The sequence below is a fragment of the Bufo gargarizans genome, chromosome 1, assembly GCF_014858855.1.
Source record: "Bufo gargarizans isolate SCDJY-AF-19 chromosome 1, ASM1485885v1, whole genome shotgun sequence".
Classification (NCBI taxonomy): domain Eukaryota; kingdom Metazoa; phylum Chordata; class Amphibia; order Anura; family Bufonidae; genus Bufo; species Bufo gargarizans.
The window spans coordinates 742,621,936-742,643,292 of record NC_058080.1 but is presented as its reverse complement, the minus strand read 5'-3'; the positions used below and the strand labels follow the sequence as shown (position 1 = coordinate 742,643,292).

Here is a 21,357-nt window from a genome sequence, read left to right as displayed (position 1 = left end):
TCCTCTTCAGACCTGCATTCCCGGGAACAATTACATCTCAGTCCTTTATGTCGTCCATAGGAGACTCTAGAGAGGTCACCACAGCTCTCTACAGACTGTTATATCAGAGAACTGCAACCCCCAGCATGTCCAGACAGTAATATATCAGAGGAGAGAACTACAACTCTCACAATGTCCAGACTGTTATATATCAGAGGAGAAAAGTACAGAATGTCATATGATATCTCAGAAGTAACACTCCAGGCTGTTATTGTAGGTTTCAGAGGCGAGAACTACAACTCCCAGAATTTTTCCAGTTCTGTAGGTAAGAAACCCTAAAATGCTTTCTTCATACAAGGATAATCCCTCATACTGTGGGATGCGAAAGTTTGGGCAACCTTGTTAATATTCATGGTTTTCCAGTATAAATCGTTGGTTGTTACGATAAAAATGTCAGATAAATATATCATATAGGAGACACACACAGTGATATCTGAGAAGTGAAATGAAGTTTATTGGATTTACAGAAAGTGCTATAATTGGTTAAACAAAATTAGGCAGGTGCATAAATTTGGGCACCACTAAAAAGAAATTAAATCAATATTTAGTAGATCATCCTTTTGCAGAAATTACAGCCTCTAAATGCTTCCTGTAGGTTCCAATGAGAGTCTGGATTCTGGTTGAAGGTATTTTGGACCATTCCTCTTTACAAAACATCTTTAGTTCATTCAGGTTTGATGGCTTCCGAGCATGGACAGCTCTCTTCAAGTCACACCACAGATTTTCAATGATATTCAGGTCTGGGGACTGAGATGGCCATTCCAGAACGTTGTACTTGTTCCTCTGTATAAATGCCTTAGTGGATTTAGAGCAGTGTTTAGGGTCGTTGTCTTGTTGTAGATCCAGCCCCGGCGCAGCTTCAGCTTTGTCACTGATTCCTGGACATTGGTCTCCAGAATCTGCTGATACTGAGTGGAATCCATGCGTCCCTCAACCTTGACAAGATTCCCAGTCCCTGCACTGGCCACACAGCCCCACAGCATGATAGAACCACCACCATATTTTACTGTAGGTAGCAGGTGTTTTTCTTGGAATGCTGTGTTCTTTTTCCTCCATGCATAACGCCCCTTGTTATGGCCAAATAACTAAATTTTAGTTTCATCAGTCCACAGCACCTTATTCCAAAATGAAGCTGGCTTGTCCAAATGTGCTTTAGCCCACCTCAAGCGGCACTTTTTGTGCTGTGGGCGGAGAAGAGGCTTCCTCTGCATCACTCTCGCATACAGCATCTCCTTGTGTAAAGTGTGCCGAATGGTTGAACGATGCACAGTGACTCCATCTGCAGCAAGATGATGTTGTAGGTCTTTGGTGCTGGTCTGTGGGTTGACTCTGACCGTTCTCACCATTCGTTGCTTCTGTCTATCCGAGATTTTTCTTGGTCTGACACTTCGAGCCTTAACTTGAACTGAGCCTGTGGTCTTCCATTTCCTCAATATGTTCCTATCTGTGGAAACAGACGGCGGAAATGTCTGAGACGGCTTTCTGTATCCTTCCCCTAAACCATGATGGTGAACAATCTGTGTCTTCAGGTCATTGGAGAGTTGTTTTGAGACCCCCATGTTGCTACTCTTCAGAGAAAATTAAAAGAGGCGGGAAACTTACAATTGACCCCCTTAAATACTCTTTCTCATAATTGGATTAACCTGTGTATGTAGGTCAGGGGTCACTGAGCTTACCAAGCCAATTTGAGTTCCAATAATTAGTTCTAAAGGTTTTTGGAATCAATAAAATGACAACAACAACAGTGACCACAAGTCTGCACCGGCCTGATTATGTTATACAATTATAGCACTTTCTGTAAATCCAATAAACTTCATTTCACTTCTCAAATAGCACTGTGTGTGTCTCCTATATGATATATTTAACTGACATTTTTTATCGTAACAACCAACGATTTATACAGGAAAATCATGACGATTAACAAGGTTGCCCAAACTTTCGCATCCCACTGTATGTCACATGACCACAATTACAACTCTTCCTCCTCTCTACAGCTGACCCCGCCCCTTTCACTTATCACATGATAGTGACATCATCACAGGTCCTTCACCACTTTCTCTCCCCACTGCTAAACCCCTCCCCCAGCCTTAATCACATGACAGTGAGGTCACCCCAGGTCCTTTCCCACCTCTTGTCCTCACTACTGCTGAGCCCCGCCCTCAGCACTAATCACATGACAGTGATGTCACCGCAGGTCCATTAGCTCTGGCAGCAGATACTGGGCAGGTCCTGGTCGGTAGTCAGGGCTCTTGTTCTCTCTGGTATCAGCCATTCCTACAGCCTGCAGGTAAGATGAGCTGTGAGGAGACAGTGTGGTGGAGAGCTCAGACATGTCACCTCTGGAGATTCACCTCCATTACACACAAGGAATCCTTCTCCGCTCCTCAGCTTAGTATGATGGGGGAGGAGTAGTGGGGATAGTGGGGGTTGTCATCATTCGCTGGCCCCTGACTGTCCTGGTGAGGGGCCCCTGCCTCCAGGAGGAGAATGAATGGAGCGGGGCCCGGCCTGAGCTCAGCTCTCTCCAGTCTCTTCTCTAGGAGTTCTGGACACAGCTGAGCACGGCCCAGAGGTGGGACCTGCATCTATCAGACATTTATCTCCTGTGGAGCCACCAGAGATCTCCATGTTGGGGCCCCTGGAATCCATGTAGTGGGGGCTCTGAGAAGCGGGGCCCCTCCAGGCTCAGGAAGTGCGGTTCTGGAGGTGACATCTGGTCTTGTCCCCTGGATGATTTCCTCTCCTCTTCTCATAAAGGCGCCTGCAGTACTAGAAGCCTCCAGCTCCTACAGTTCTCTCTTATTCTCCTGAATGACCACGAAGGATGGACAGGAAGGAGATCAGCAGAAGAATATTAGACCTCACCTTGGAGATCATCTCCCTGCTGAGCGGAGAGGTAAACTTTTCTAGATTTCTCTCCTCTTTATTGTATTCTGTAACAAGTCAGACATCGGGGAGGAGAATCCATCATAGGAAGTGATAGGAAGAGTCCAGGGTCCTGGAGAACAGCCTCCAGACCTTCCAAGTGATAGAGAACCTGAAGATCAGCCCCCAATATGGTGAGTGATGTATCATGTGACCAGTGACCAATAGTCATGTTGTAGGAGCCATGAGAAGGTAAGTAGGCACATTGTACCAGGAGGAGAGGGCCGGAGGAGAGCACATTGCCCCTGAAGGGTTTATTTCCTAAGTGTCTCTCTCCATCCACAGGAGTACACAATAGTGAAGAAGACATCGGGGGACTGTGTGACTCCTATCATCCATCTCCAGGAGTCAGGAGGGCGGAGCAGGACCCCTCACCCCATCACAGAGCCTCCCCCTCACCCCCTGATACATGAGCAGAAGATCCTAGAACTCACCCACAAGATGATGGAGCTGCTGACTGGAGAGGTGACACTGCTGGGAATGCTGGGAAATTCTCCAGTAACAGCACTGGAGGGGTCTGGGTGATGACGGTGTCATTGTGTTGTCAGGTTCCTATAAGGTGTCAGGACGTCACTGTCTATTTCTCCATGGAGGAGTGGGAGTATATAGAAGGACACAAGGATCTGTACAAGGAGGCCATGATGGAGGAGCACCAGCCTCTTATATCACAAGGTAAGAGCCGTCATGTGCAGTGTATACACGTGTGTGCAGTGACATGTATTAGAGGAGCACCGGCCTCTTATATCACAGGGTAAGAGCCGTCATGTGCAGTGTGTACACGTGTGTGCAGTGACATGTAATGGAGGAGCACCAGCCTTTTATATCACAAGGTAAGAGCCGTCATGTGCAGTGTATACACGTGTGTGCAGTGACATGTAATGGAGGAGCACCAGCCTCTTATATCACAAGGTAAGAGCCGTCATGTGCAGTGTATACACGTGTGTGCAGTGACATGTAATGGAGGAGCACCAGCCTCTTATATCACAAGGGAAGAGACGTCATGTGCAGTGTATACACGTGTGTGCAGTGACATGTAATAGAGGAGCACCAGCCTCTTATATCACAAGGTAAGAGCCGTCATGTGCAGTGTATACACGTGTGTGCAGTGACATGTAATGGAGGAGCACCAGCCTCTTATATCACAAGGTAAGAGCCGTCATGTGCACTGTATACACGTGTGTGCAGTGACATGTAATGGAAGAGCACCAGCCTCTTATATCACAAGGTAAGAGCCGTCATGTGCAGTGTATACAGGTGTGTGCAGTGACCTGTAATGGAGGAGCACCAGCTTCTTATATCACAAGGTAAGACCCGTCATGTGCAGTGTATACACGTGTGTGCAGTGACATGTAATGGAGGAGGAGCACCAGCCTCTTATATCACAGGGTAAGACCCGTCATGTGCAGTGTATACACGTGTGTGCAGTGACATGTAATGGAGGAGCACCAGCCTCTTATATCACAAGGTAAGACCCGTCATGTGCAGTGTATACACGTGTGTGCAGTGACATGTAATGGAGGAGCACCAGCCTCTTATATCGCAAGGTAAGACCCGTCATGTGCAGTGTATACACGTGTGTGCATTGACATGTAATGGAGGAGCTCCAGCCTCTTATATCACAAGGTAAGAGCCGTCATGTGCAGTGTATACACGTGTGTGCAGTGACCTGTAATGGAGGAGCACCAGCTTCTTATATCACAAGGTAAGACCCGTCATGTGCAGTGTATACACGTGTGTGCAGTGACATGTAATGGAGGAGCACCAGCCTCTTATATCACAAGGTAAGACCCGTCATGTGCAGTGTATACACGTGTGTGCAGTGACATGTAATGGAGGAGCACCAGCCTCTTATATCACAAGGTAAGACCCGTCATGTGCAGTGTATACACGTGTGTGCAGTGACATGTAATGGAGGAGCTCCAGCCTCTTATATCACAAGGTAAGACCCGTCATGTGCAGTGTATATACGTGTGTGCAGTGACATGTAATGGAGGAGCTCCAGCCTCTTATATCACAGGGTAAGAGCCGTCATGTGCAGTGTGTACACGTGTGTGCAGTGACATGTAATGGAGGAGCTCCAGCCTCTTATATCACAAGGTAAGACCCGTCATGTGCAGTGTATATACGTGTGTGCAGTGACATGTAATGGAGGAGCTCCAGCCTCTTATATCACAGGGTAAGAGCCGTCATGTGCAGTGTGTACACGTGTGTGCAGTGACATGTAATGGAGGAGCTCCAGCCTCTTATATCACAAGGTAAGACCCGTCATGTGCAGTGTATATACGTGTGTGCAGTGACATGTAATGGAGGAGCTCCAGCCTCTTATATCACAGGGTAAGAGCCGTCATGTGCAGTGTGTACACGTGTGTGCAGTGACATGTAAAGGAGGAGCACCAGCCTCTTCGTGGTAACGAATCACAATTTTTCTTAAAATGGCGGCCAGACGTGTGAGGACTGAGGACATGGGGCAAGGAACTCTGGGAAGGCGGGATCACCCAGATTGACATGCATGCAGCCAATCAGCAGCCAGCCAGCCCTATAAATACAGCAGCCATCTTAGAGTCAGACATTTGAAGCGTTCTGAGTGCAGGGACAGACGTGAGAAGGTGCTAAGGACAGCAATTGGAAAAACCTTCTTGTGAAAAAAACCTTTAAAAAATTATTTATAAGTGCAGGGAAAGGATAGGGAGGAATCATTTCACAGCATCTTAGTGCAGGGAGAGAGGTCGGAAGGCGCTAGGGACAGTGCTAGAAAAGCGAATTACAAGTGCAGGGAGAGATTATTTGGGGATCCCAATAGCCATTATACAGCTCTGTCATTCCAGCTATTTGTTCTTGAGATGCAAGTGCTACGTTGAAAAGCCTTTAGTGGCTTATATCTGCGGAAAAAGAAAAATATATACGCATTTCACTTCTGCAGTTATTTGCGGTAAAAGCGTTTAGTAGTGTTGATCGCGATATTCTAATCGCAAATTTTTATCATGAACATCGCCACTTTGAGAATTCGTGAAGATGTAGAATATAGTGATATATATTCGCAATTGCGAATATTCTAGATTTATTTTGTCCATCAGTAACCTCCCTTCTTACTTGTGGGCCAATGAGAAGGCTGCAATATCTTTGTCAGAGCTTAGCAACATCCCTAGCAACCAATAGGAAAGTTGCCTCCTCCCCCTTACTATATAAGAACCTCCCCAGCAGCTCTGGGAGAGAGAGCGGTGACATTGCTGTGCTCTGGGCTCTGCTGTGTATTACATTAGATAGTTAGCTGATACATATAATACAGATAGTCCGTGCAGGTTAGATCCTGATATAGTGGAGCTGATATATATAATACAGATAGTCCGTGCAGGTTAGATCCTGATATAGTGGAGCTGATATATATAATACAGATAGTCCGTGCAGGTTAGATCCTGATATAGTGGAGCTGATGGTTCCAGTGCAGGGTGTTAGGTAGTGTGATAGGGATTACTGTTTCTCTGCTGTCCATACATACAGCTACAGACCTAGTGCTGTGATGTCACAACAATACTTACTGCACCAATCAGTAACATCTACTCAGACCTAATAAAATGTGAAGTTGCATGCATTGAGCAAAAAATATGCGCATCCATAGTGCCGATTTGTGCAGTCGCAAAAATAATGTCTGGAGATCACGAATTCTAGAATTTGCAAATCTATTGCGAATATCATGTGAAAAATTCTGGAAATATCGCGAAAACTAATATCGCCTATGCCGCTGATCACTAGTGTTTAGTGGCCTATTTCAGTACAGACAGAAAATATATACGCACTTCACTGTTGCAGTCATTTGTGGTGAAAGCGTTTAGTGGCGCATTTCAGTACAAAAAGGAAAATACATTTGTAGCTTTTACGGGTGTTTTAATTTTGCTTTTAATTTATTTAGTTCAGCTAAAAGTATGTCGGACAGAAAAGTGCCAGTCCATGCACAGAGGAGTGGCCGAGGCCTAAATGTTTCTGGCGCAGATAGATGTCGCAGTGAGAGGCCTGAGCTCCCGGTGTCATCTAGCGGTGACCTAGAGACGGTTGAGGAGGACATCAGTGACGTGCAGACACTACTCAATGATGATGAAGCTGATCGCACTTGGGAGCCGGTTGCAGAAAGGGCTTCATCATCATTAGGAGAAGAGGGTGGCAGCGCACCCGTGAGGCAGCGGCTGAGCCAGCAAGGTGGTAGCATGGCTGGGAGTCAGCAGTGGGAGGTCGGGAGCCAAACGTGTCTCGGGTAGACCACCGGCTTCGCAGACTGTTGGGGGAAAAATCACCTTCTTGTCGGTGTGGCAGTATTTTGTTAAAGGGCAACTGTTATGTTTTCATAAAAAAATTTTTTACTGCTGCAGCAGCAGCCGCATTATGCATAAAGCAATCTTCAGTTTCTTCACATACCACCGTTTTCCTTAAGTTTTTCCCTTAGTTACGGTTGTTTAAACATTTACAATATGAGAACCTTCTCAAGATGGCTCCTCTGCCAGTTCTCTGAGGCCAAAACTGTTTTCCATACACACTTGCTGTAGCCAGCAGCTCCCTGCCAGCCAATCATATTGGATTACTGAGAGACACGCCTCCTCACTCTGAGACCTCATGCAGGCATGCAGTGTGAAGGACCGCATGCCTGCTAAAATGGGGGCCTTTTTACACTCACTGAGAGGGAGGAAAAACTTAATTACTACAGAGACATCCTATGTAGTCAGTTGACCGCTGCCTATCTGCGCCATTGTCCATCCTCTCGCAGGTCTGACCGGAGGGGCCCTTTGTGCTCACATTCCACTGCCATGGCTGCTGGGGTGGGGTGGCAGGAGCAGTACCAGCTCCATCAGCAGCAGCCTGAGTCTACAGTCGCTGATGAACAGCTTTCTTCACCTGCATAGTGAAGAAACAACTCAGCAGCAGCATCTAGACCTGGAGCAGAACCTGAGCCAGCAGGTGGTGGCATACTTGGAGTGCACCCTGCCAGCCGTCATTGAAGATCCGCTGGACTACTAGGCAGCCAAACTTGATTTGTGGCCGCAACTGGCCGAGTTTGCCCTGGAAAAGCTGTCCTGCCCGGCCAGTAGTGTGGCATCAAAGCGGGTGTTTAGTGGGGCGGGGGGCCATAGTTACCCCAAGAAGAACTCGCCTGTCCACCCAAAGGGTGGAGATGACCGTTTTTAAGATGATTAAGTCCTGGATCAGTCAGGATTTCAACCCACCAATTCTTGATGCATCTGATTAGATCATCCATGCTGCCTCACCCAAACCTTGACAAAAGAGAACGGTTTCTTCTGGCTACCTGCCTCAGCTACTACTCTGATGCTGCCACCCATCTGATGCCAAGTGCTCTTTCTTTTACCCACCTTCATCAGCGGGTACTGGTATTGCCACCCACCTCCCCACTCTGTCACCGGGTCACTTTGTGGTCTCCTGATGCTGCTGCTGTCATCTCCACACTATGTCACCTTGCCACTTTGTGGTCTCCTTCTGATGCTGCTGCTGCCACCACCTCTAGACTCTGTCATTGTGCCATACTGCTGACAACTCCAGATGCTGTCATTGTGCCACTCGGTGGCCTCCTTATATTGCTGCCAACTCCAGACTCCGTGATTGAGCCCCTTGGTGGCCTTCTCCTGATGCTGCTACCGCCACCTCCAGACTCTGTTATACACTGTGCTAATGGTAAACTGCATGGTTAGAGGCTGGCTGTTATATACCTGTGGTAATGGCACAAAATGAAACACCTGAATCCAAAGATTACAACATGTCTCTATATACTTTTCTCCATATAGTGTTTATCTACCGTAGCTAATCATAGATCAAGATACAAATGAGGCAATGTATGTCATTTATTATAAACCAACTCAGATCACAGCCTACAAGGCTCTGGTACCTCGGCACAGGTGGTGAGGAGACAATATTGTTATTTCCCCCAATCACTAAACCTAGAAGTGAAGGAGCTGAGAGAAGGGTCTGATCTATAGACAGATCTACAGGAGGCCATGTATTCAGTCACTGTGTGCTTGTGTCTCCACAGATGGATCCAGGAGGAGAAATCCACCAGAGAGATGTCCCCGTCCTCTGTATTCCCAGGACTGTCCAGAAGAGAAGGTCCCAGGGAACCCTCAGGTAGATGGAGCTGTGCCCTGTACACATCTATATAGGGGGGTCCTGCAGTCATAGAGGGGTCATAGATTGTGGGGGTCTCTCATGTGGATCTGTTAGATTTCCCACCTGTCTGCTGTATTGTACTGAATTGTTACAGATGACAAATCAGGGGGAAGATGTGACTGATATTAAAGTGGAGGATGAAGAAGAGAGGATGATGGGCGATCCCCCGTGTAAGAGTGAGGTGGAGGAGGACATTCCAGGAGATGTCTCCACAGGTATGGAATCATGAATGGAGGAAGTGATATCAGAGGTTTATCAACCCTTCCACAAATGGACATACAGTTACATTCATTGATTGTCACAGAAGCTGTGCCCGCACCATTTGCAGCAGGAGCCAGGTATAATACATAGACGGGCTCCTACTGCAGTGGCCGAGAAAAGTAGTAACTCTGATCCTCAGCCATTTAACCCTCTAGATTCTGTGGTACACTATGACTGCAACATCTCTGAGGTTTGTCTGGTTAGCTGGCAAGGCCATCATTCCCCCTTGATGTGTTTTCAGTGTGCTGATGGTTTGATGGTTCCTATGGCAGTTGATTATGAGATCTTCGGATAGCTCGATCTTCGGATAGCTTCCCCTTTACACTGCAATAAATTAGCATTACAGTGTATGGCCACCTGCAAGAACTACAGCTGTAATTGCATGGAACTCATCAGAGGGATGCATGCTATTGACATAAATGCCTTCCCCTATCTCAGCGCAGCAAAGCAGTTCAAGCCCCGCAGACGCAGCGCTCCGGGGAAAGCCACCTAATATGACTGGTTTACAATTGTCCATGGAATCTGATGGGCTAAATGTCTGTAATCGCAGATATTAGCCCCAGGTGTCTGCTGTGTAAAACAGCAGGCATCCAGCGGCTAAGGCACCGGCTCTGCTGTAGAGCAGGTGCAATCTTTAAAAAGACAACATCCACCATACATGTACAGCACATATGATGATCTATGTTCCCCAAAATGGAGACGTCGTCATCCCACAGAACACATGCCTCATGCAGCTGCATCCCTGAAAAACTGGAAAAATAAAGCCCAGTCCTTAAAGAGGTCGCTGCACTAATTCATGTATCATCTGATCACAACAGAAGTGTTAGGCCCCTTTCACACGGGCGAGTATTCCGCGCGGACGCGATGCGTGACATGAACGCATTGCACCCGCACTGAATCCGGACCCATTCATTTCTATGGGGCTGTGGAGACGAGCGGTGATTTTCACGCATCACTTGTGCGTTGCGTGAAAATCGCAGCATGTTTTATATTCAGCGTTTTTCACGCAACGCAGGCCCCATAGAAGTGAATGGAGCTGCGTGAAAATCGCAAGCATCCGCAAGCAAGTGCGGATGCGGTGCGATTTTCACGCACGGTTGCTAGGAGACGATCGGGATGGGGACCTGATCAATATTATTTTCCCTTATAACATGGTTATAAGGGAAAATAATAGCATTCGGAATACAGAATGCATAGTACAATAGGGCTCGAGGGGTTAAAAAATAAATAAATAATATAACTCACCTTAATCCACTTGATCGCGCAGCCCGGCATCTCTTCTGTCCTCTTCTTTGAGGAATAGGACCTTTGATGACGTAACTGCGCTCATCACATGGTCCGTCACATGATCCATCACCATGGTAAAATATCATGTGATGGACCATGTGATGAGCGCAGTGACGTCATCAAAGGTCCTATTCCTCAAAGATGAAGACAGAAGAGATGCCGGCTGCGCGATCAAGTGGATTAAGGTGAGTTATATTTTTATTTATTTTTTAACCCCTCCAGCGCTATTTTGCTATGCATTCTGTATTCAGAATGCTATTATTTTCCCTTATAACCATGTTATAAGGGAAAATAATACAATCTACACAACACTGATCCCAAACCCGAATTTCTGTGAAGAAGTCCGGGTTCGGGTCTGGGTACCAAACATGCCGATTTTTCTCATGCGCGTGCAAAACGCATTACAATGTTTTGCACCCGCGCGGAAAAAACGCAAACATGCGGATGCGTTCAGGGAAAATGGTGCGATTTTGACACTAAAACAAATCAGTTTTCACTGCCATTGCCAAGGTGAAAAATGATTTGTTTTAGTGTCAAAATCGCACCATTTTCCCTGAACGCATCCGGCCCCAATCCGCAACGCCCGTGTGAAAGGGGCCTTAGATCACCAGAACACAGGCCCCGTGTCTCTGTATACCCCTTGAGCATGGAGCAGTGGTGCACAGATTTGCCCTGTTATTTATTTTTTCTTATGGCGCTATGTTGGATTTGAATATGTACACTTTGTTATTTTATAGCCTCCGGTGGTGTGAATGAAGACCATTATATAGACAGATATTGTTTTATGCACATATACTCTCTCTACATGTATATTGTGGTCACTATGATCGGCTCCTGCATGGTGATAGAAGAACAGTGCAGGGATGGGGGAGCCACCTTTATTTCTTCTCAGGCAGTTAATTATATAAGCGACCAAAAAAAAAAAAATTTTAAAATTATATATATATAAAAATAAAAATGTAAATAAAGCCCTTTTATAAAATGGAAAAAAAATCTTTAAAATTGCTCAGCATAAATATCACATTTGGTTCAGGCAGAATCATAGAATAAAGATAGCTTATTTAGGCCAGACACAGACAAGCGAGTTCAATGCAAAAAACTCATTGCGTGTGTCAGTGTGAGTTCCTGTGCTGAACTCTGCTCCTCTGACAGGATTGCATGGCATTATAATGATTTATAACGCTGTGTGTCCCTGCGAGACCTGGAATCTAATGAGTTACACTGATATGATGCTGTGCGATCCTCTCAGAGGAGCAGAGTTCAGAACGGGAACTCACACTGCCACACACCGCAAGTTTCTCGCATTGTACTCGCTGAAAGTGAGGCATTTTACCATTTAATGAAATAAATTACTGTATTTTTCGCTTTATAAGACGCACCTAGGTTTTTGTGGAGGAAAATAAGAAAAAAAATCTTCTGAACCAAAAGGTGTGCATTTGGTGGGTTTTGAACTAATGGTGGTCTGTGGATGACACTGTTATGGGGGGTTCTGCGGATGGCACTGTTATGGGGGGATCTGTGGATGGCACTGTTATGGGGGGATCTGTGGATGGCACTGTTATGAGGGATCTGTGGATGACACACTGTTATGGGGGGATCTGTGGATGGCACTGTTATGGGGGCATATGTGGATGGCACTGTTATGGGGGATCTGTGGATGGCACTGTTATGGGGGGATCTGTGAATGGCACTGTTATGGGGGATCTGTGGATGGCACTGTTATGGGGGGATCTGTGGATGGCACTGTTATGGGGGGATCTGTGGATGGCACTGTTATGGAGGGGATCTGTGGATGACACTGTTATGGGGGGACCTGTGGATGGCACTGTTATGGGGGATCTGTGGATGACACTGTTATGGGGGATCTGTGGATGGCACTGTTATGGGGGATCTGTGGATGGCACTGTTATGGGGGGATCTGTGGATGGCACTGTTATGGGGGGATCTGTGGATGGCACTGTTATGGAGGGGATCTGTGGATGACACTGTTATGGGGGGACCTGTGGATGGCACTGTTATGGGGGGATCTGTGGATGACACTGTTATGGGGGGATCTGTGGATGGCACTGTTATGGAGGGATCTGTGGATGGCACTGTTATGGGGGGATCTGTGGATGGCACTGTTATGGGGAGGTGATCTGTGTATGACACTGTTATTGGGGCATCTGTGGATGGCACTGTTATGGGGGGATCTGTGGATGGCACTGTTATGGGGGGATCTGTGAATGGCACTGTTATGGGGAGGTGATCTGTGTATGACACTGTTATTGGGGCATCTGTGGATGGCACTGTTATTGGGGCATCTGTGGATGACACTGTTATGTGGGATCTGTGGATGACGCTGTTATGGGGATATGTGGGTGACACTGTTATGGGAAATCTGTGGATGACACTGTTACGGGGATTTGTGGATGATGCACTGTTATGGGGGCATCTGTGGATGACACAGGTATAGGGATATCTGTGGATGACACAGGTATGGGGGATCTTTGGATGACACATATATAGCATCTTATTCTATATATGTGTCATCCACAGACCCCCCCCCCCCCCATAACAGTGTTCCTGTGTAAATAGTGCAGCAGCAAATTCAGCAAACCAAATCCAGCACTCTGGTGACTTCAAGTAAAGCTTCCTCCTTATTGTTGAAATCCAATAGAAGTGCTTGATTTGGTTTCTTGAAGTCATATGATTGGATATAAAAAGAGCACGCTAGAGAGTCTCTCATAACCAAAGATGGGCAGAGGTTCACCAGTCTGTGTAAACTGCATCTAAACATGCACAAAAATGTTCCTGAACATAAAATTGTGAAGACTTTCAATATCCCACCATCTACAGTATTTAATATCATGAGAAGATTCAGAAAATCTAGCCAAATCCATGTGCGCAAAGGGACAAGGTCAATATTGTGATCTACAAGCCCTCAGCCGGCTGATTCTGTACTGGAAATTACTGCATGGGCTATGTTCTATTGTGAATAAAATATGGGCCATTGAGATATGTTTTTAATTACATTTATTTTACACAGCATCCCAACTTTTTGGGAATTGGGGAGGTAGATTTCTTAGGGCTAATAAATCTAGTGGTCTAAAACAAGCATTTGTATCCAGCTAAAAAGAGTGCTAAGAACGAGTCCTGTATTCATGAAATGTACTCATTCTCTGTCCACCTATAGCTAAAGTGCACCTCCTCTCCTGCTGTCTCACAAATGCTCAGTACAATGTGCAGTAAAATAAAGAAGCAGATAGAATTAGAAGCTGTAATTCCACACCAAAACTACCTCTGGAAGATGGACAGTCTCTCACAATAGAGCCAGGAAGACTGCAGCCTGTACTGAGCATTGCAAGATTTCAGCAGCAGAAGAGGTACACTAATGAGATGATCAATTAAGCTCTAGCTGGGCATGGATTCTGCTAATGAGTATCAACATCATCAGGGCTAAAATTATTTAATAATGAGTGTAGTTTGTGATGAAGAATGTGGTGAGATATTTAAGTGTTAAAGTGATGCCCAATTGATGTTGAAGGCCAAAATGTGTTGGCAAAGTCAAGGGCTGGCTACCAGATGTGATCAGGTTTTTAATATTTTTAAGTTTTATCGGGTCATAATTTAGTGTATTTAATAAAAAGTCATGATGAAGTGTAAACCAGAATTCTGGATTTAAAACTAATGACCTTGCTGGATCAACTTCCAGCATTCTATGAATAAGTTTGTCTACTCTGCAGTTTGGTAAAAAAAAATATATAAAAAATTCAATTTTTATCTTAACAGGAAATCCCAGCAATAATTCTGAGGGAAACTTCATGGTATCACTAAATTATAAAGAAGAAGACATCATGCAGTGCTCTTTAGGAGAAAACCTCATTACCGTTAATGTACATTCAAGACTTTACAGTACAGATCTATCGTACAATCCCCCTAATCATGAGGAACCTTCTCCTGACCAATCACAGATTTTTACCACAAGTACCGGTCACAGAGGGGGTAAATGGTTTCAGTGTGGAAAAAAAATCACTAAATGCTCAATTCTTTCTACACACAAAAAAATTCATGCAGAGGAGAAGCCATATTCCTGTTCAGACTATGGGAAATACTTTATGGATAAATCAGATCTTGTTGAGACGAGTCACAGACGAGAGAAGCTATACTCTTGTTCAGAATGTGGAAAATTGTTTATATATGAATCAGATCTTGTTATACATGAAAGAAGACACACAGGAGATAAGTCATATTTATGTTCAGAATGTGGGAAATGTTTTATATATGAATCACATCTTATTAGACATGAGAGAATTCACACAGGAGAGAAGCCATATTCATGTTCAGAATGTGGGAAAATGTTTTCACGAAAATCAGATCTTGTTACCCATGAGAGAGGTCACACAGGAGAGAAACCATATTCATGTTCAGAATGTGGGAAATGTTTTACACAAAAATCTAGTCTTGTTAAACATCAGAGATTTCATACAGGAGAGAAGCCATATTCATGTTCAGAATGTGGGAAATGTTTTACACAAAAATCAAATCTTCTTACACATGAGAGACGTCACAAAGGAGAGAAGCTATTTTCATGTTCCGAATGTGGGAAATGTTTTTTGCAAAAATCAGATCTTAATACACATGAGAGAATTCACACAGGAGAGAAGCCATACTCATGTTCAGAATGTGGAAAACATTTTACCCAGAAATCAGCTCTTGGTAAACATCAAAGAAGTCACTCCGGGGAGAAGCCATATTCATGCTCAGAATGCGGAAAACATTTTACATGTAAAGCACATCTTGTCATACATGAGCGAAGTCACACAGGAGAGAAGCCGTATTCTTGTTCAGAGTGTAGGGAATGCTTTACAGAGAAATCAAGTCTTGTTATACATAAGAGAAGTCATACAGGAGAGAAGCCATATTCATGTTCAGAATGTGGGAAGTGTTTTACAAATAAATCAAATCTTGTTAGACATAAAAGAAGTCACACAGGAGAGAAGCCATATTCATGCTCAGAATGTGGAAAATGGTTTACGCGGAAATCATACCTTGTTAAACATCAGAGAGTTCACACAGGGGAGAAATCACATTCTTGTGCAGAATGTGGGAAATGGTTTGGACAAAAATCAGATCTTGTTAGACATGAGAGAGGTCACAGAGGAGAGAAACCATATTCATGTTCAGAATGTGGGAAATGTTTTACACGGAAATCACATCTTATTAAACATCAGGGGGTTCACAGAGGAGAGGTATAGTGTTCATGTTCAGAAGGTGGGAAATGTTTTAGACTAAAATCAGATCTTGTTACACATGAGAGAATTCACACATGAAAGAAGCAGATTTCTCATCTTTAGGCTACATGCACCTTGTGCTGTCCGAATCAGTATGTCCATTTCGTAGCCCCGCAAAAAAAATAGAGCATGTCCTATTCTTGTCCGTTTTAGGCATTGTTACAATCTATACGAATGTCATCTTTTTATTTTTTTTTGCGCACCGCAAAACACATATGGTCATGTGCATGTAGCCTTAAGATATTCGGTTTAGAGAGAAATAAATATCTAAAACTGGTTTTGCGTCTGATTCAGCCGAATCTCCCACACAACTAGCATTGGGTAGTCTTATTTCCTAATTTTAGATTCGCTTTTCTCTAATTAGATTATTTATGGACCTTAAACGGCCAGTAAGAAGGTTTATTTCTTGGGTAGGATTATCCTGGATCTCTCCAACGACCAAACTATATACCGAGTCAACTGTTACCGGAATCCATAGAAACAAAGTATTGTCCCTATGAACCTTGCTTCTCATCCCTGTATTCATACCTCCACCCACACTGCGGGAGAATCCAGAGTGACATGGGGGAAAATAACAACACTCCATATAATTGTTTTATGGTGTATGTGGACATATTAATATTTTATCTTCATTCAAACAGTATTTAATGATAAAATAAAATCTTATATTTGTGCTACGCCAGTTTCTTTTTGCCTCATATTATACTTTCTACTAGTGCAGTGACATTCATTGGCCCTACAAACTAAAACAAAACTAAGGACACTGGCCTGGACAAAAATTATGGAACCCTTAAAGCGATTGTCTCATAATGGACAATGGGGACATATCGTTGGGATATGCCTCATTGTCTTATAGGTGCGGGTCCCACCGCTGGGACCTGCACCTATATCGAGAACGGAGTCCCGCAAGGTGGTGGCTGGAGGACTGCGGTCCAGCCACCACCAAGCCGGCCCCCGCTCCCATTAATTTCTATGGGGCTGACGGAAATAGCTGAGCCACCGCTCGGCTATTTTCGCCGGCCCCATAGAAAATGAATGTAGAGCGGCTGTGCATGCGCAGTGCGCCCTCCTTCACTTGCAGGGCTCCGTTCTCGATGAAGGTGTGGGAACCAAACCTATAAGACAATGGGGGCATATCCTAGCGATATGCCCCAATTGTCCATGATGAGACAACCCCTTTAAGTTAATATTTTGTTGCACAACCTTTTGAGGCAATCACTGCAATCAAGTGATTTCTGTAACTCTCAATGAGATGTCTGCACCTGGCCACAGGTATTTTAGACCATTCCTTGTGAGCAAACTGCTCCAGCTGTTTCAGGTTTAAATGGTGCCTTCTCCAGACTGCATGTTTCAGCTCTTTCCATAGATCTTCAATAGGATTTAGATCAGTGCTGATAGAGGCCCATCACAGAATAATGCAATGCTTTGATCTTAGCCATTTTTGGATGTTTTAGCTGTGTTTTTTTGGGGTCATTATCCTGTTGGAGGACCCATTCATTGTACCCTGCACAGATTCAAGACACCCTGTGACACTGGTCTTAATAACCCCTGCGCTGGCAGTGGATGTGCCGTAGTTATGCGACCTCTACATAACGTAGACGCATCCATTGCCTGACTAAATCTACACCAGCTCCCTTGCTGGCGTAGATTTAGATCATTTTGTACATCTAAATTCTGCATAGAAAATGATAAATGAGATGTGTCGGCCCCCTTCCCGCCCATGCCACGCCTCCTTTTTTTTAGACCTGGCGCGAGCTGGAAAAAGTCCCAAATTCGACCGTAAATCCCCTATGCTGCTGAATCTGCAACAGATATACGCCAAAAATTGGAGTATATCTGATAATAAATGAACCCCAATGTTCTTATCTTTATATGCGTCTGTGAACATAGAGCTGATGTGACTTCCGCATGAATTCCGCTTTTTTATGATTTGCTTTCAACTTTCGACTTATGATTAAGTCCACTTTAGTTAAAACAGAAGACAGGTGGTGCATTCTGACACTGATATACTTTGACCTTGGCATTCACCTGTAATCTCTTACAAAGTTATTCTAAGCTCTTTTGTTAATTATACCCTCTCTTCAATTTGCCATACATTTTTCTCATGTGGCGACATCCAGGGAGGTTGGCTACAGTCCTGTAGACCTTAAATGTCTTAATATGTGCAACTGTAGTAACAGGAACATTTGGAGATGGTCTTATAACCTTTACCTTTAACATGTTTGGCTAAAATTTTCTTTCTAATCTCCTGAGACAACTCTCTCCTTAGCTTTTTGGGTCCATATTCAGTATGGTACCCACCATGATGCCAAACAGCACAGTGACTACTTTTCACCCTTTAAATAGGCAGACTGATGGATTACAAGTTTCAAGACACCTGTGATGCTAATTGCAGGACACACCTTAGTTTAACATTAGTGTTGGGCAAGCATGCTCGGCCGAACTGGTGTTTCGACTCGAGCATAACGATGCTCGGCTGAATACCGGGTGTGTTCAAGCGCGATGCTCGAGTCAGTGTATTTAAATCTAATTTAGCCTCTATTTATGAAAAGTTTCTGCCAAAATTTGAACTCACAACCTTCTACATTAGAGGGCAAGGACCTTAACCATGCTGGCTATAAAGCTGAATGATAAACTGTGTCAGAAAAACCTCATAGTAGTTTATCATGTAGTAAGTATTCTTATACAGCAGAAGTATCATTTCATATTTCACTGCAGGTTAACATGTAACTATTGTCATGCATTTTCATAAGTGTACAGTCTTATCTGAAGATATTATAGTCTAAATATCAAAGCCCATTGCCTTTAAGTGTAATCACAGATTGAACCAGAGTCTGATATTTCTCTATAGGGTTGAAACAGGCCGAGATGAGGTTATGCTGAGTTCAGTTTGGGTAACATGTTTGTAGGGACATAGAATGTATTGTCTTTTAAAATTAGTGTGAGCAGATGTAGTGTATCTTTTAATACTATAATGGGTCCTACAGACATATATCTGTGAGAGACAACTATTTGAATAGCATTGTATTATTTTACTTCATTACAAAATCATTAGGGAAGTATTGGGTGTGTGAATGTCCCATTCATGTCTTCATAATTATATTCTATATATTCCTGTGTGGTGTATTTAAATTTGCAACATATCTTAACCAATGACTTATATAATATGTCATCTATGTATAACAGTGTGTTTATGTGTGTATATATATATATATATATATATATATATGCGCATTATTTAGAATATATATTTTATGCCGTGTATATCCCACTGACCATATAGACTTTTAAGATTTAGAAAAGTATTGAAGTTATTTCCTACTAACTGGATTTCATGAGGAGAGCGGAATATTATTAGCCAGCCGTGTGGGCAAGTTAATGAATCCGGATGTTAAGTAAAAGGAACCATTGTCCATTGTCCCTAAGAAGACAGTAGGAGATGGTGACTCCAACATGTCTAGATTAGGGGTAATTAAAATGTCAGGAAGAAACCCTTAATACTGATGTATATTTAATAGGTCAATGAGGTCATCTGCATATATTATTAGGTATTTAGAGTTAATGTTGAAATTGTCATGTGGTACAACAGTGCCATCTAGAGGTAAATTAATAATAGTATGTCATTTTCACCAGTATTCCAAGGGTTAAAATGACATCATTGGTATCTGCATACGAATACACCCACCTTGTCTGATTGGAGATCCCTAATTTGGAAGGGGATGAGTTTTAGATAACATGGGGTATAAAGTATGCATGTAAAAACATTGGGGGAAGCTATCTATGGGAGAAGCTATCTATGAATCTACACTCTTCAACTGAAATAACTGCAACAACAAAAAAGAAACTTGGATTAATTTTTGTCTACTGGAAGAGTTTTAAGAACTAATCACACCCGAAATCTGTCCATCCTTGACTTGGTAACGTATGTTATATTTTTGTTTGTGATATTATTAAGATATTCCTCTCAGCGTATAGTCAAGAGTTCCCATATTGTGGGAACGTATTGTGTTAATCACCTCCATAATGCTAATTGTCCTCTTAGCAAAGATGCATATTGCTAATGGGAGATTAGACATTGTCTGAGTAGAGGAAAACTCTGGGAAATTATATTTCCATAGTCTGGTTGCTGAGTGGGATATAATATCATATTAATATCATTTATATTTTTGATTGTCATAGACTGAGACAGAGTTAAGGGACAACATTTATTGTTCTTGTATAAATCTGTATTTTGTCATGTTATAACCTGTTGTAAACAGAAAATCCTAAGCTTCTCTTGACGTATTAATTATTGGTCTGTTTGATAAAGATATAGCATTTATTTCTTATCATATGTTATTTTTAATAATTCTGTGCTGATGAGAAAGTGATAGTGGATTACACCTCCATCTAGTGGTGGTTTGTTGGTACTGCGTCAATTTGTCTATCCAATGATCTCATGTCAGTTTTGTATTGGTTTTATACTCATTTAAATTATTACATATATTTTGCATAATTGGTTGCCCCTTTGTTTTCATTAATTGCATAAATTAAATTTAGAGTCTCAAGATAAAAGAAAGGCGTTTTATGTCCGCCTAGTGGATTTCCTGACTGATTTCCATATTTTATTATTTTATTAAAATTTAATTTTTTTTATATAAAATATTTATATTTTATATAAAAGATATATTTGACACTATATAGCATAGTGGTTAAGGTTCTTGGCTCTAATGTAGAAGGTTGTGAGTTAAAATCCCGGCAGAAACCTTTCAGAAATAGAGGCTAAATTTGATTTAAACGTGTGTGTGTGTATATATATATATATATATATATATATATATATAAGTTTTTAGTCATATTATGTTTACATATATTATAATATATTATATATTATAAATATATGTAAATATAATATGGCTAAAAACATCAGTAGTAGTTTACCACATATTATGCATTCATATATATCAGAAGTATGATTTTATCTATGGATATAGATATATATATTTTTTGTATATATTTTTTTTGTAATTACACATTTATTTTGTGCCATACATTTTTTACAATTACTAAAACTGCCGGGATTTGAACTCACAACCTTCTACATTAGCGCCAAGAACCTTAACCATTACGCTATACAGCTACATGTTAACCTGCAGTGAAATATAAAATGATACTTCTGCTGTATAGGAATACTTACTACATGACAAACTACTATGAGGTTTTTCTGACACAGTTTATCATTCAGCTTTATAGCTGAGTGGTTAAGGTCCACGCCCCCTAATGTAGAAGGTTGTGAGTTCAAATCCTGGCAGAAATAGAGGCTAAATTAGATTTAAATACACTGGGTGTCCCCAAACACTAACTTCATATATGGAGTCAGAGCAGAGACTCCTAAGCCGCAGACTCACATTGGGGGATTCCCTCACTGTAC

At 42.9% G+C, this 21,357-nt stretch overlaps 1 protein-coding gene across 3 annotated transcripts in view; it reads left to right on the top strand.

Annotated features, from left to right (window-relative positions):
• Positions 1 to 16,612, top strand: part of LOC122924967 (zinc finger protein OZF-like) — a 31,225-nt gene extending 14,613 nt beyond the window's left edge. The window contains exons 1-3 of one of the 3 annotated variants that reach the window (XM_044276512.1): positions 3,580 to 3,636; positions 8,993 to 9,084; positions 14,446 to 16,612. In XM_044276512.1, the coding sequence (XP_044132447.1) occupies positions 9,024 to 9,084; positions 14,446 to 15,911 (1,527 nt within the window). In that variant the 5' untranslated portion in view covers positions 3,580 to 3,636; positions 8,993 to 9,023 and the 3' untranslated portion in view covers positions 15,912 to 16,612. Of the gene's footprint in view, positions 1 to 3,579; positions 3,637 to 8,992; positions 9,085 to 9,285; positions 9,342 to 14,445 lie in introns of those variants that run through there. The other 2 variants (XM_044276513.1, XM_044276514.1) reach the window with 2 other exon arrangements.
• Positions 16,613 to 21,357: the final 4,745 nt, after the last annotated feature.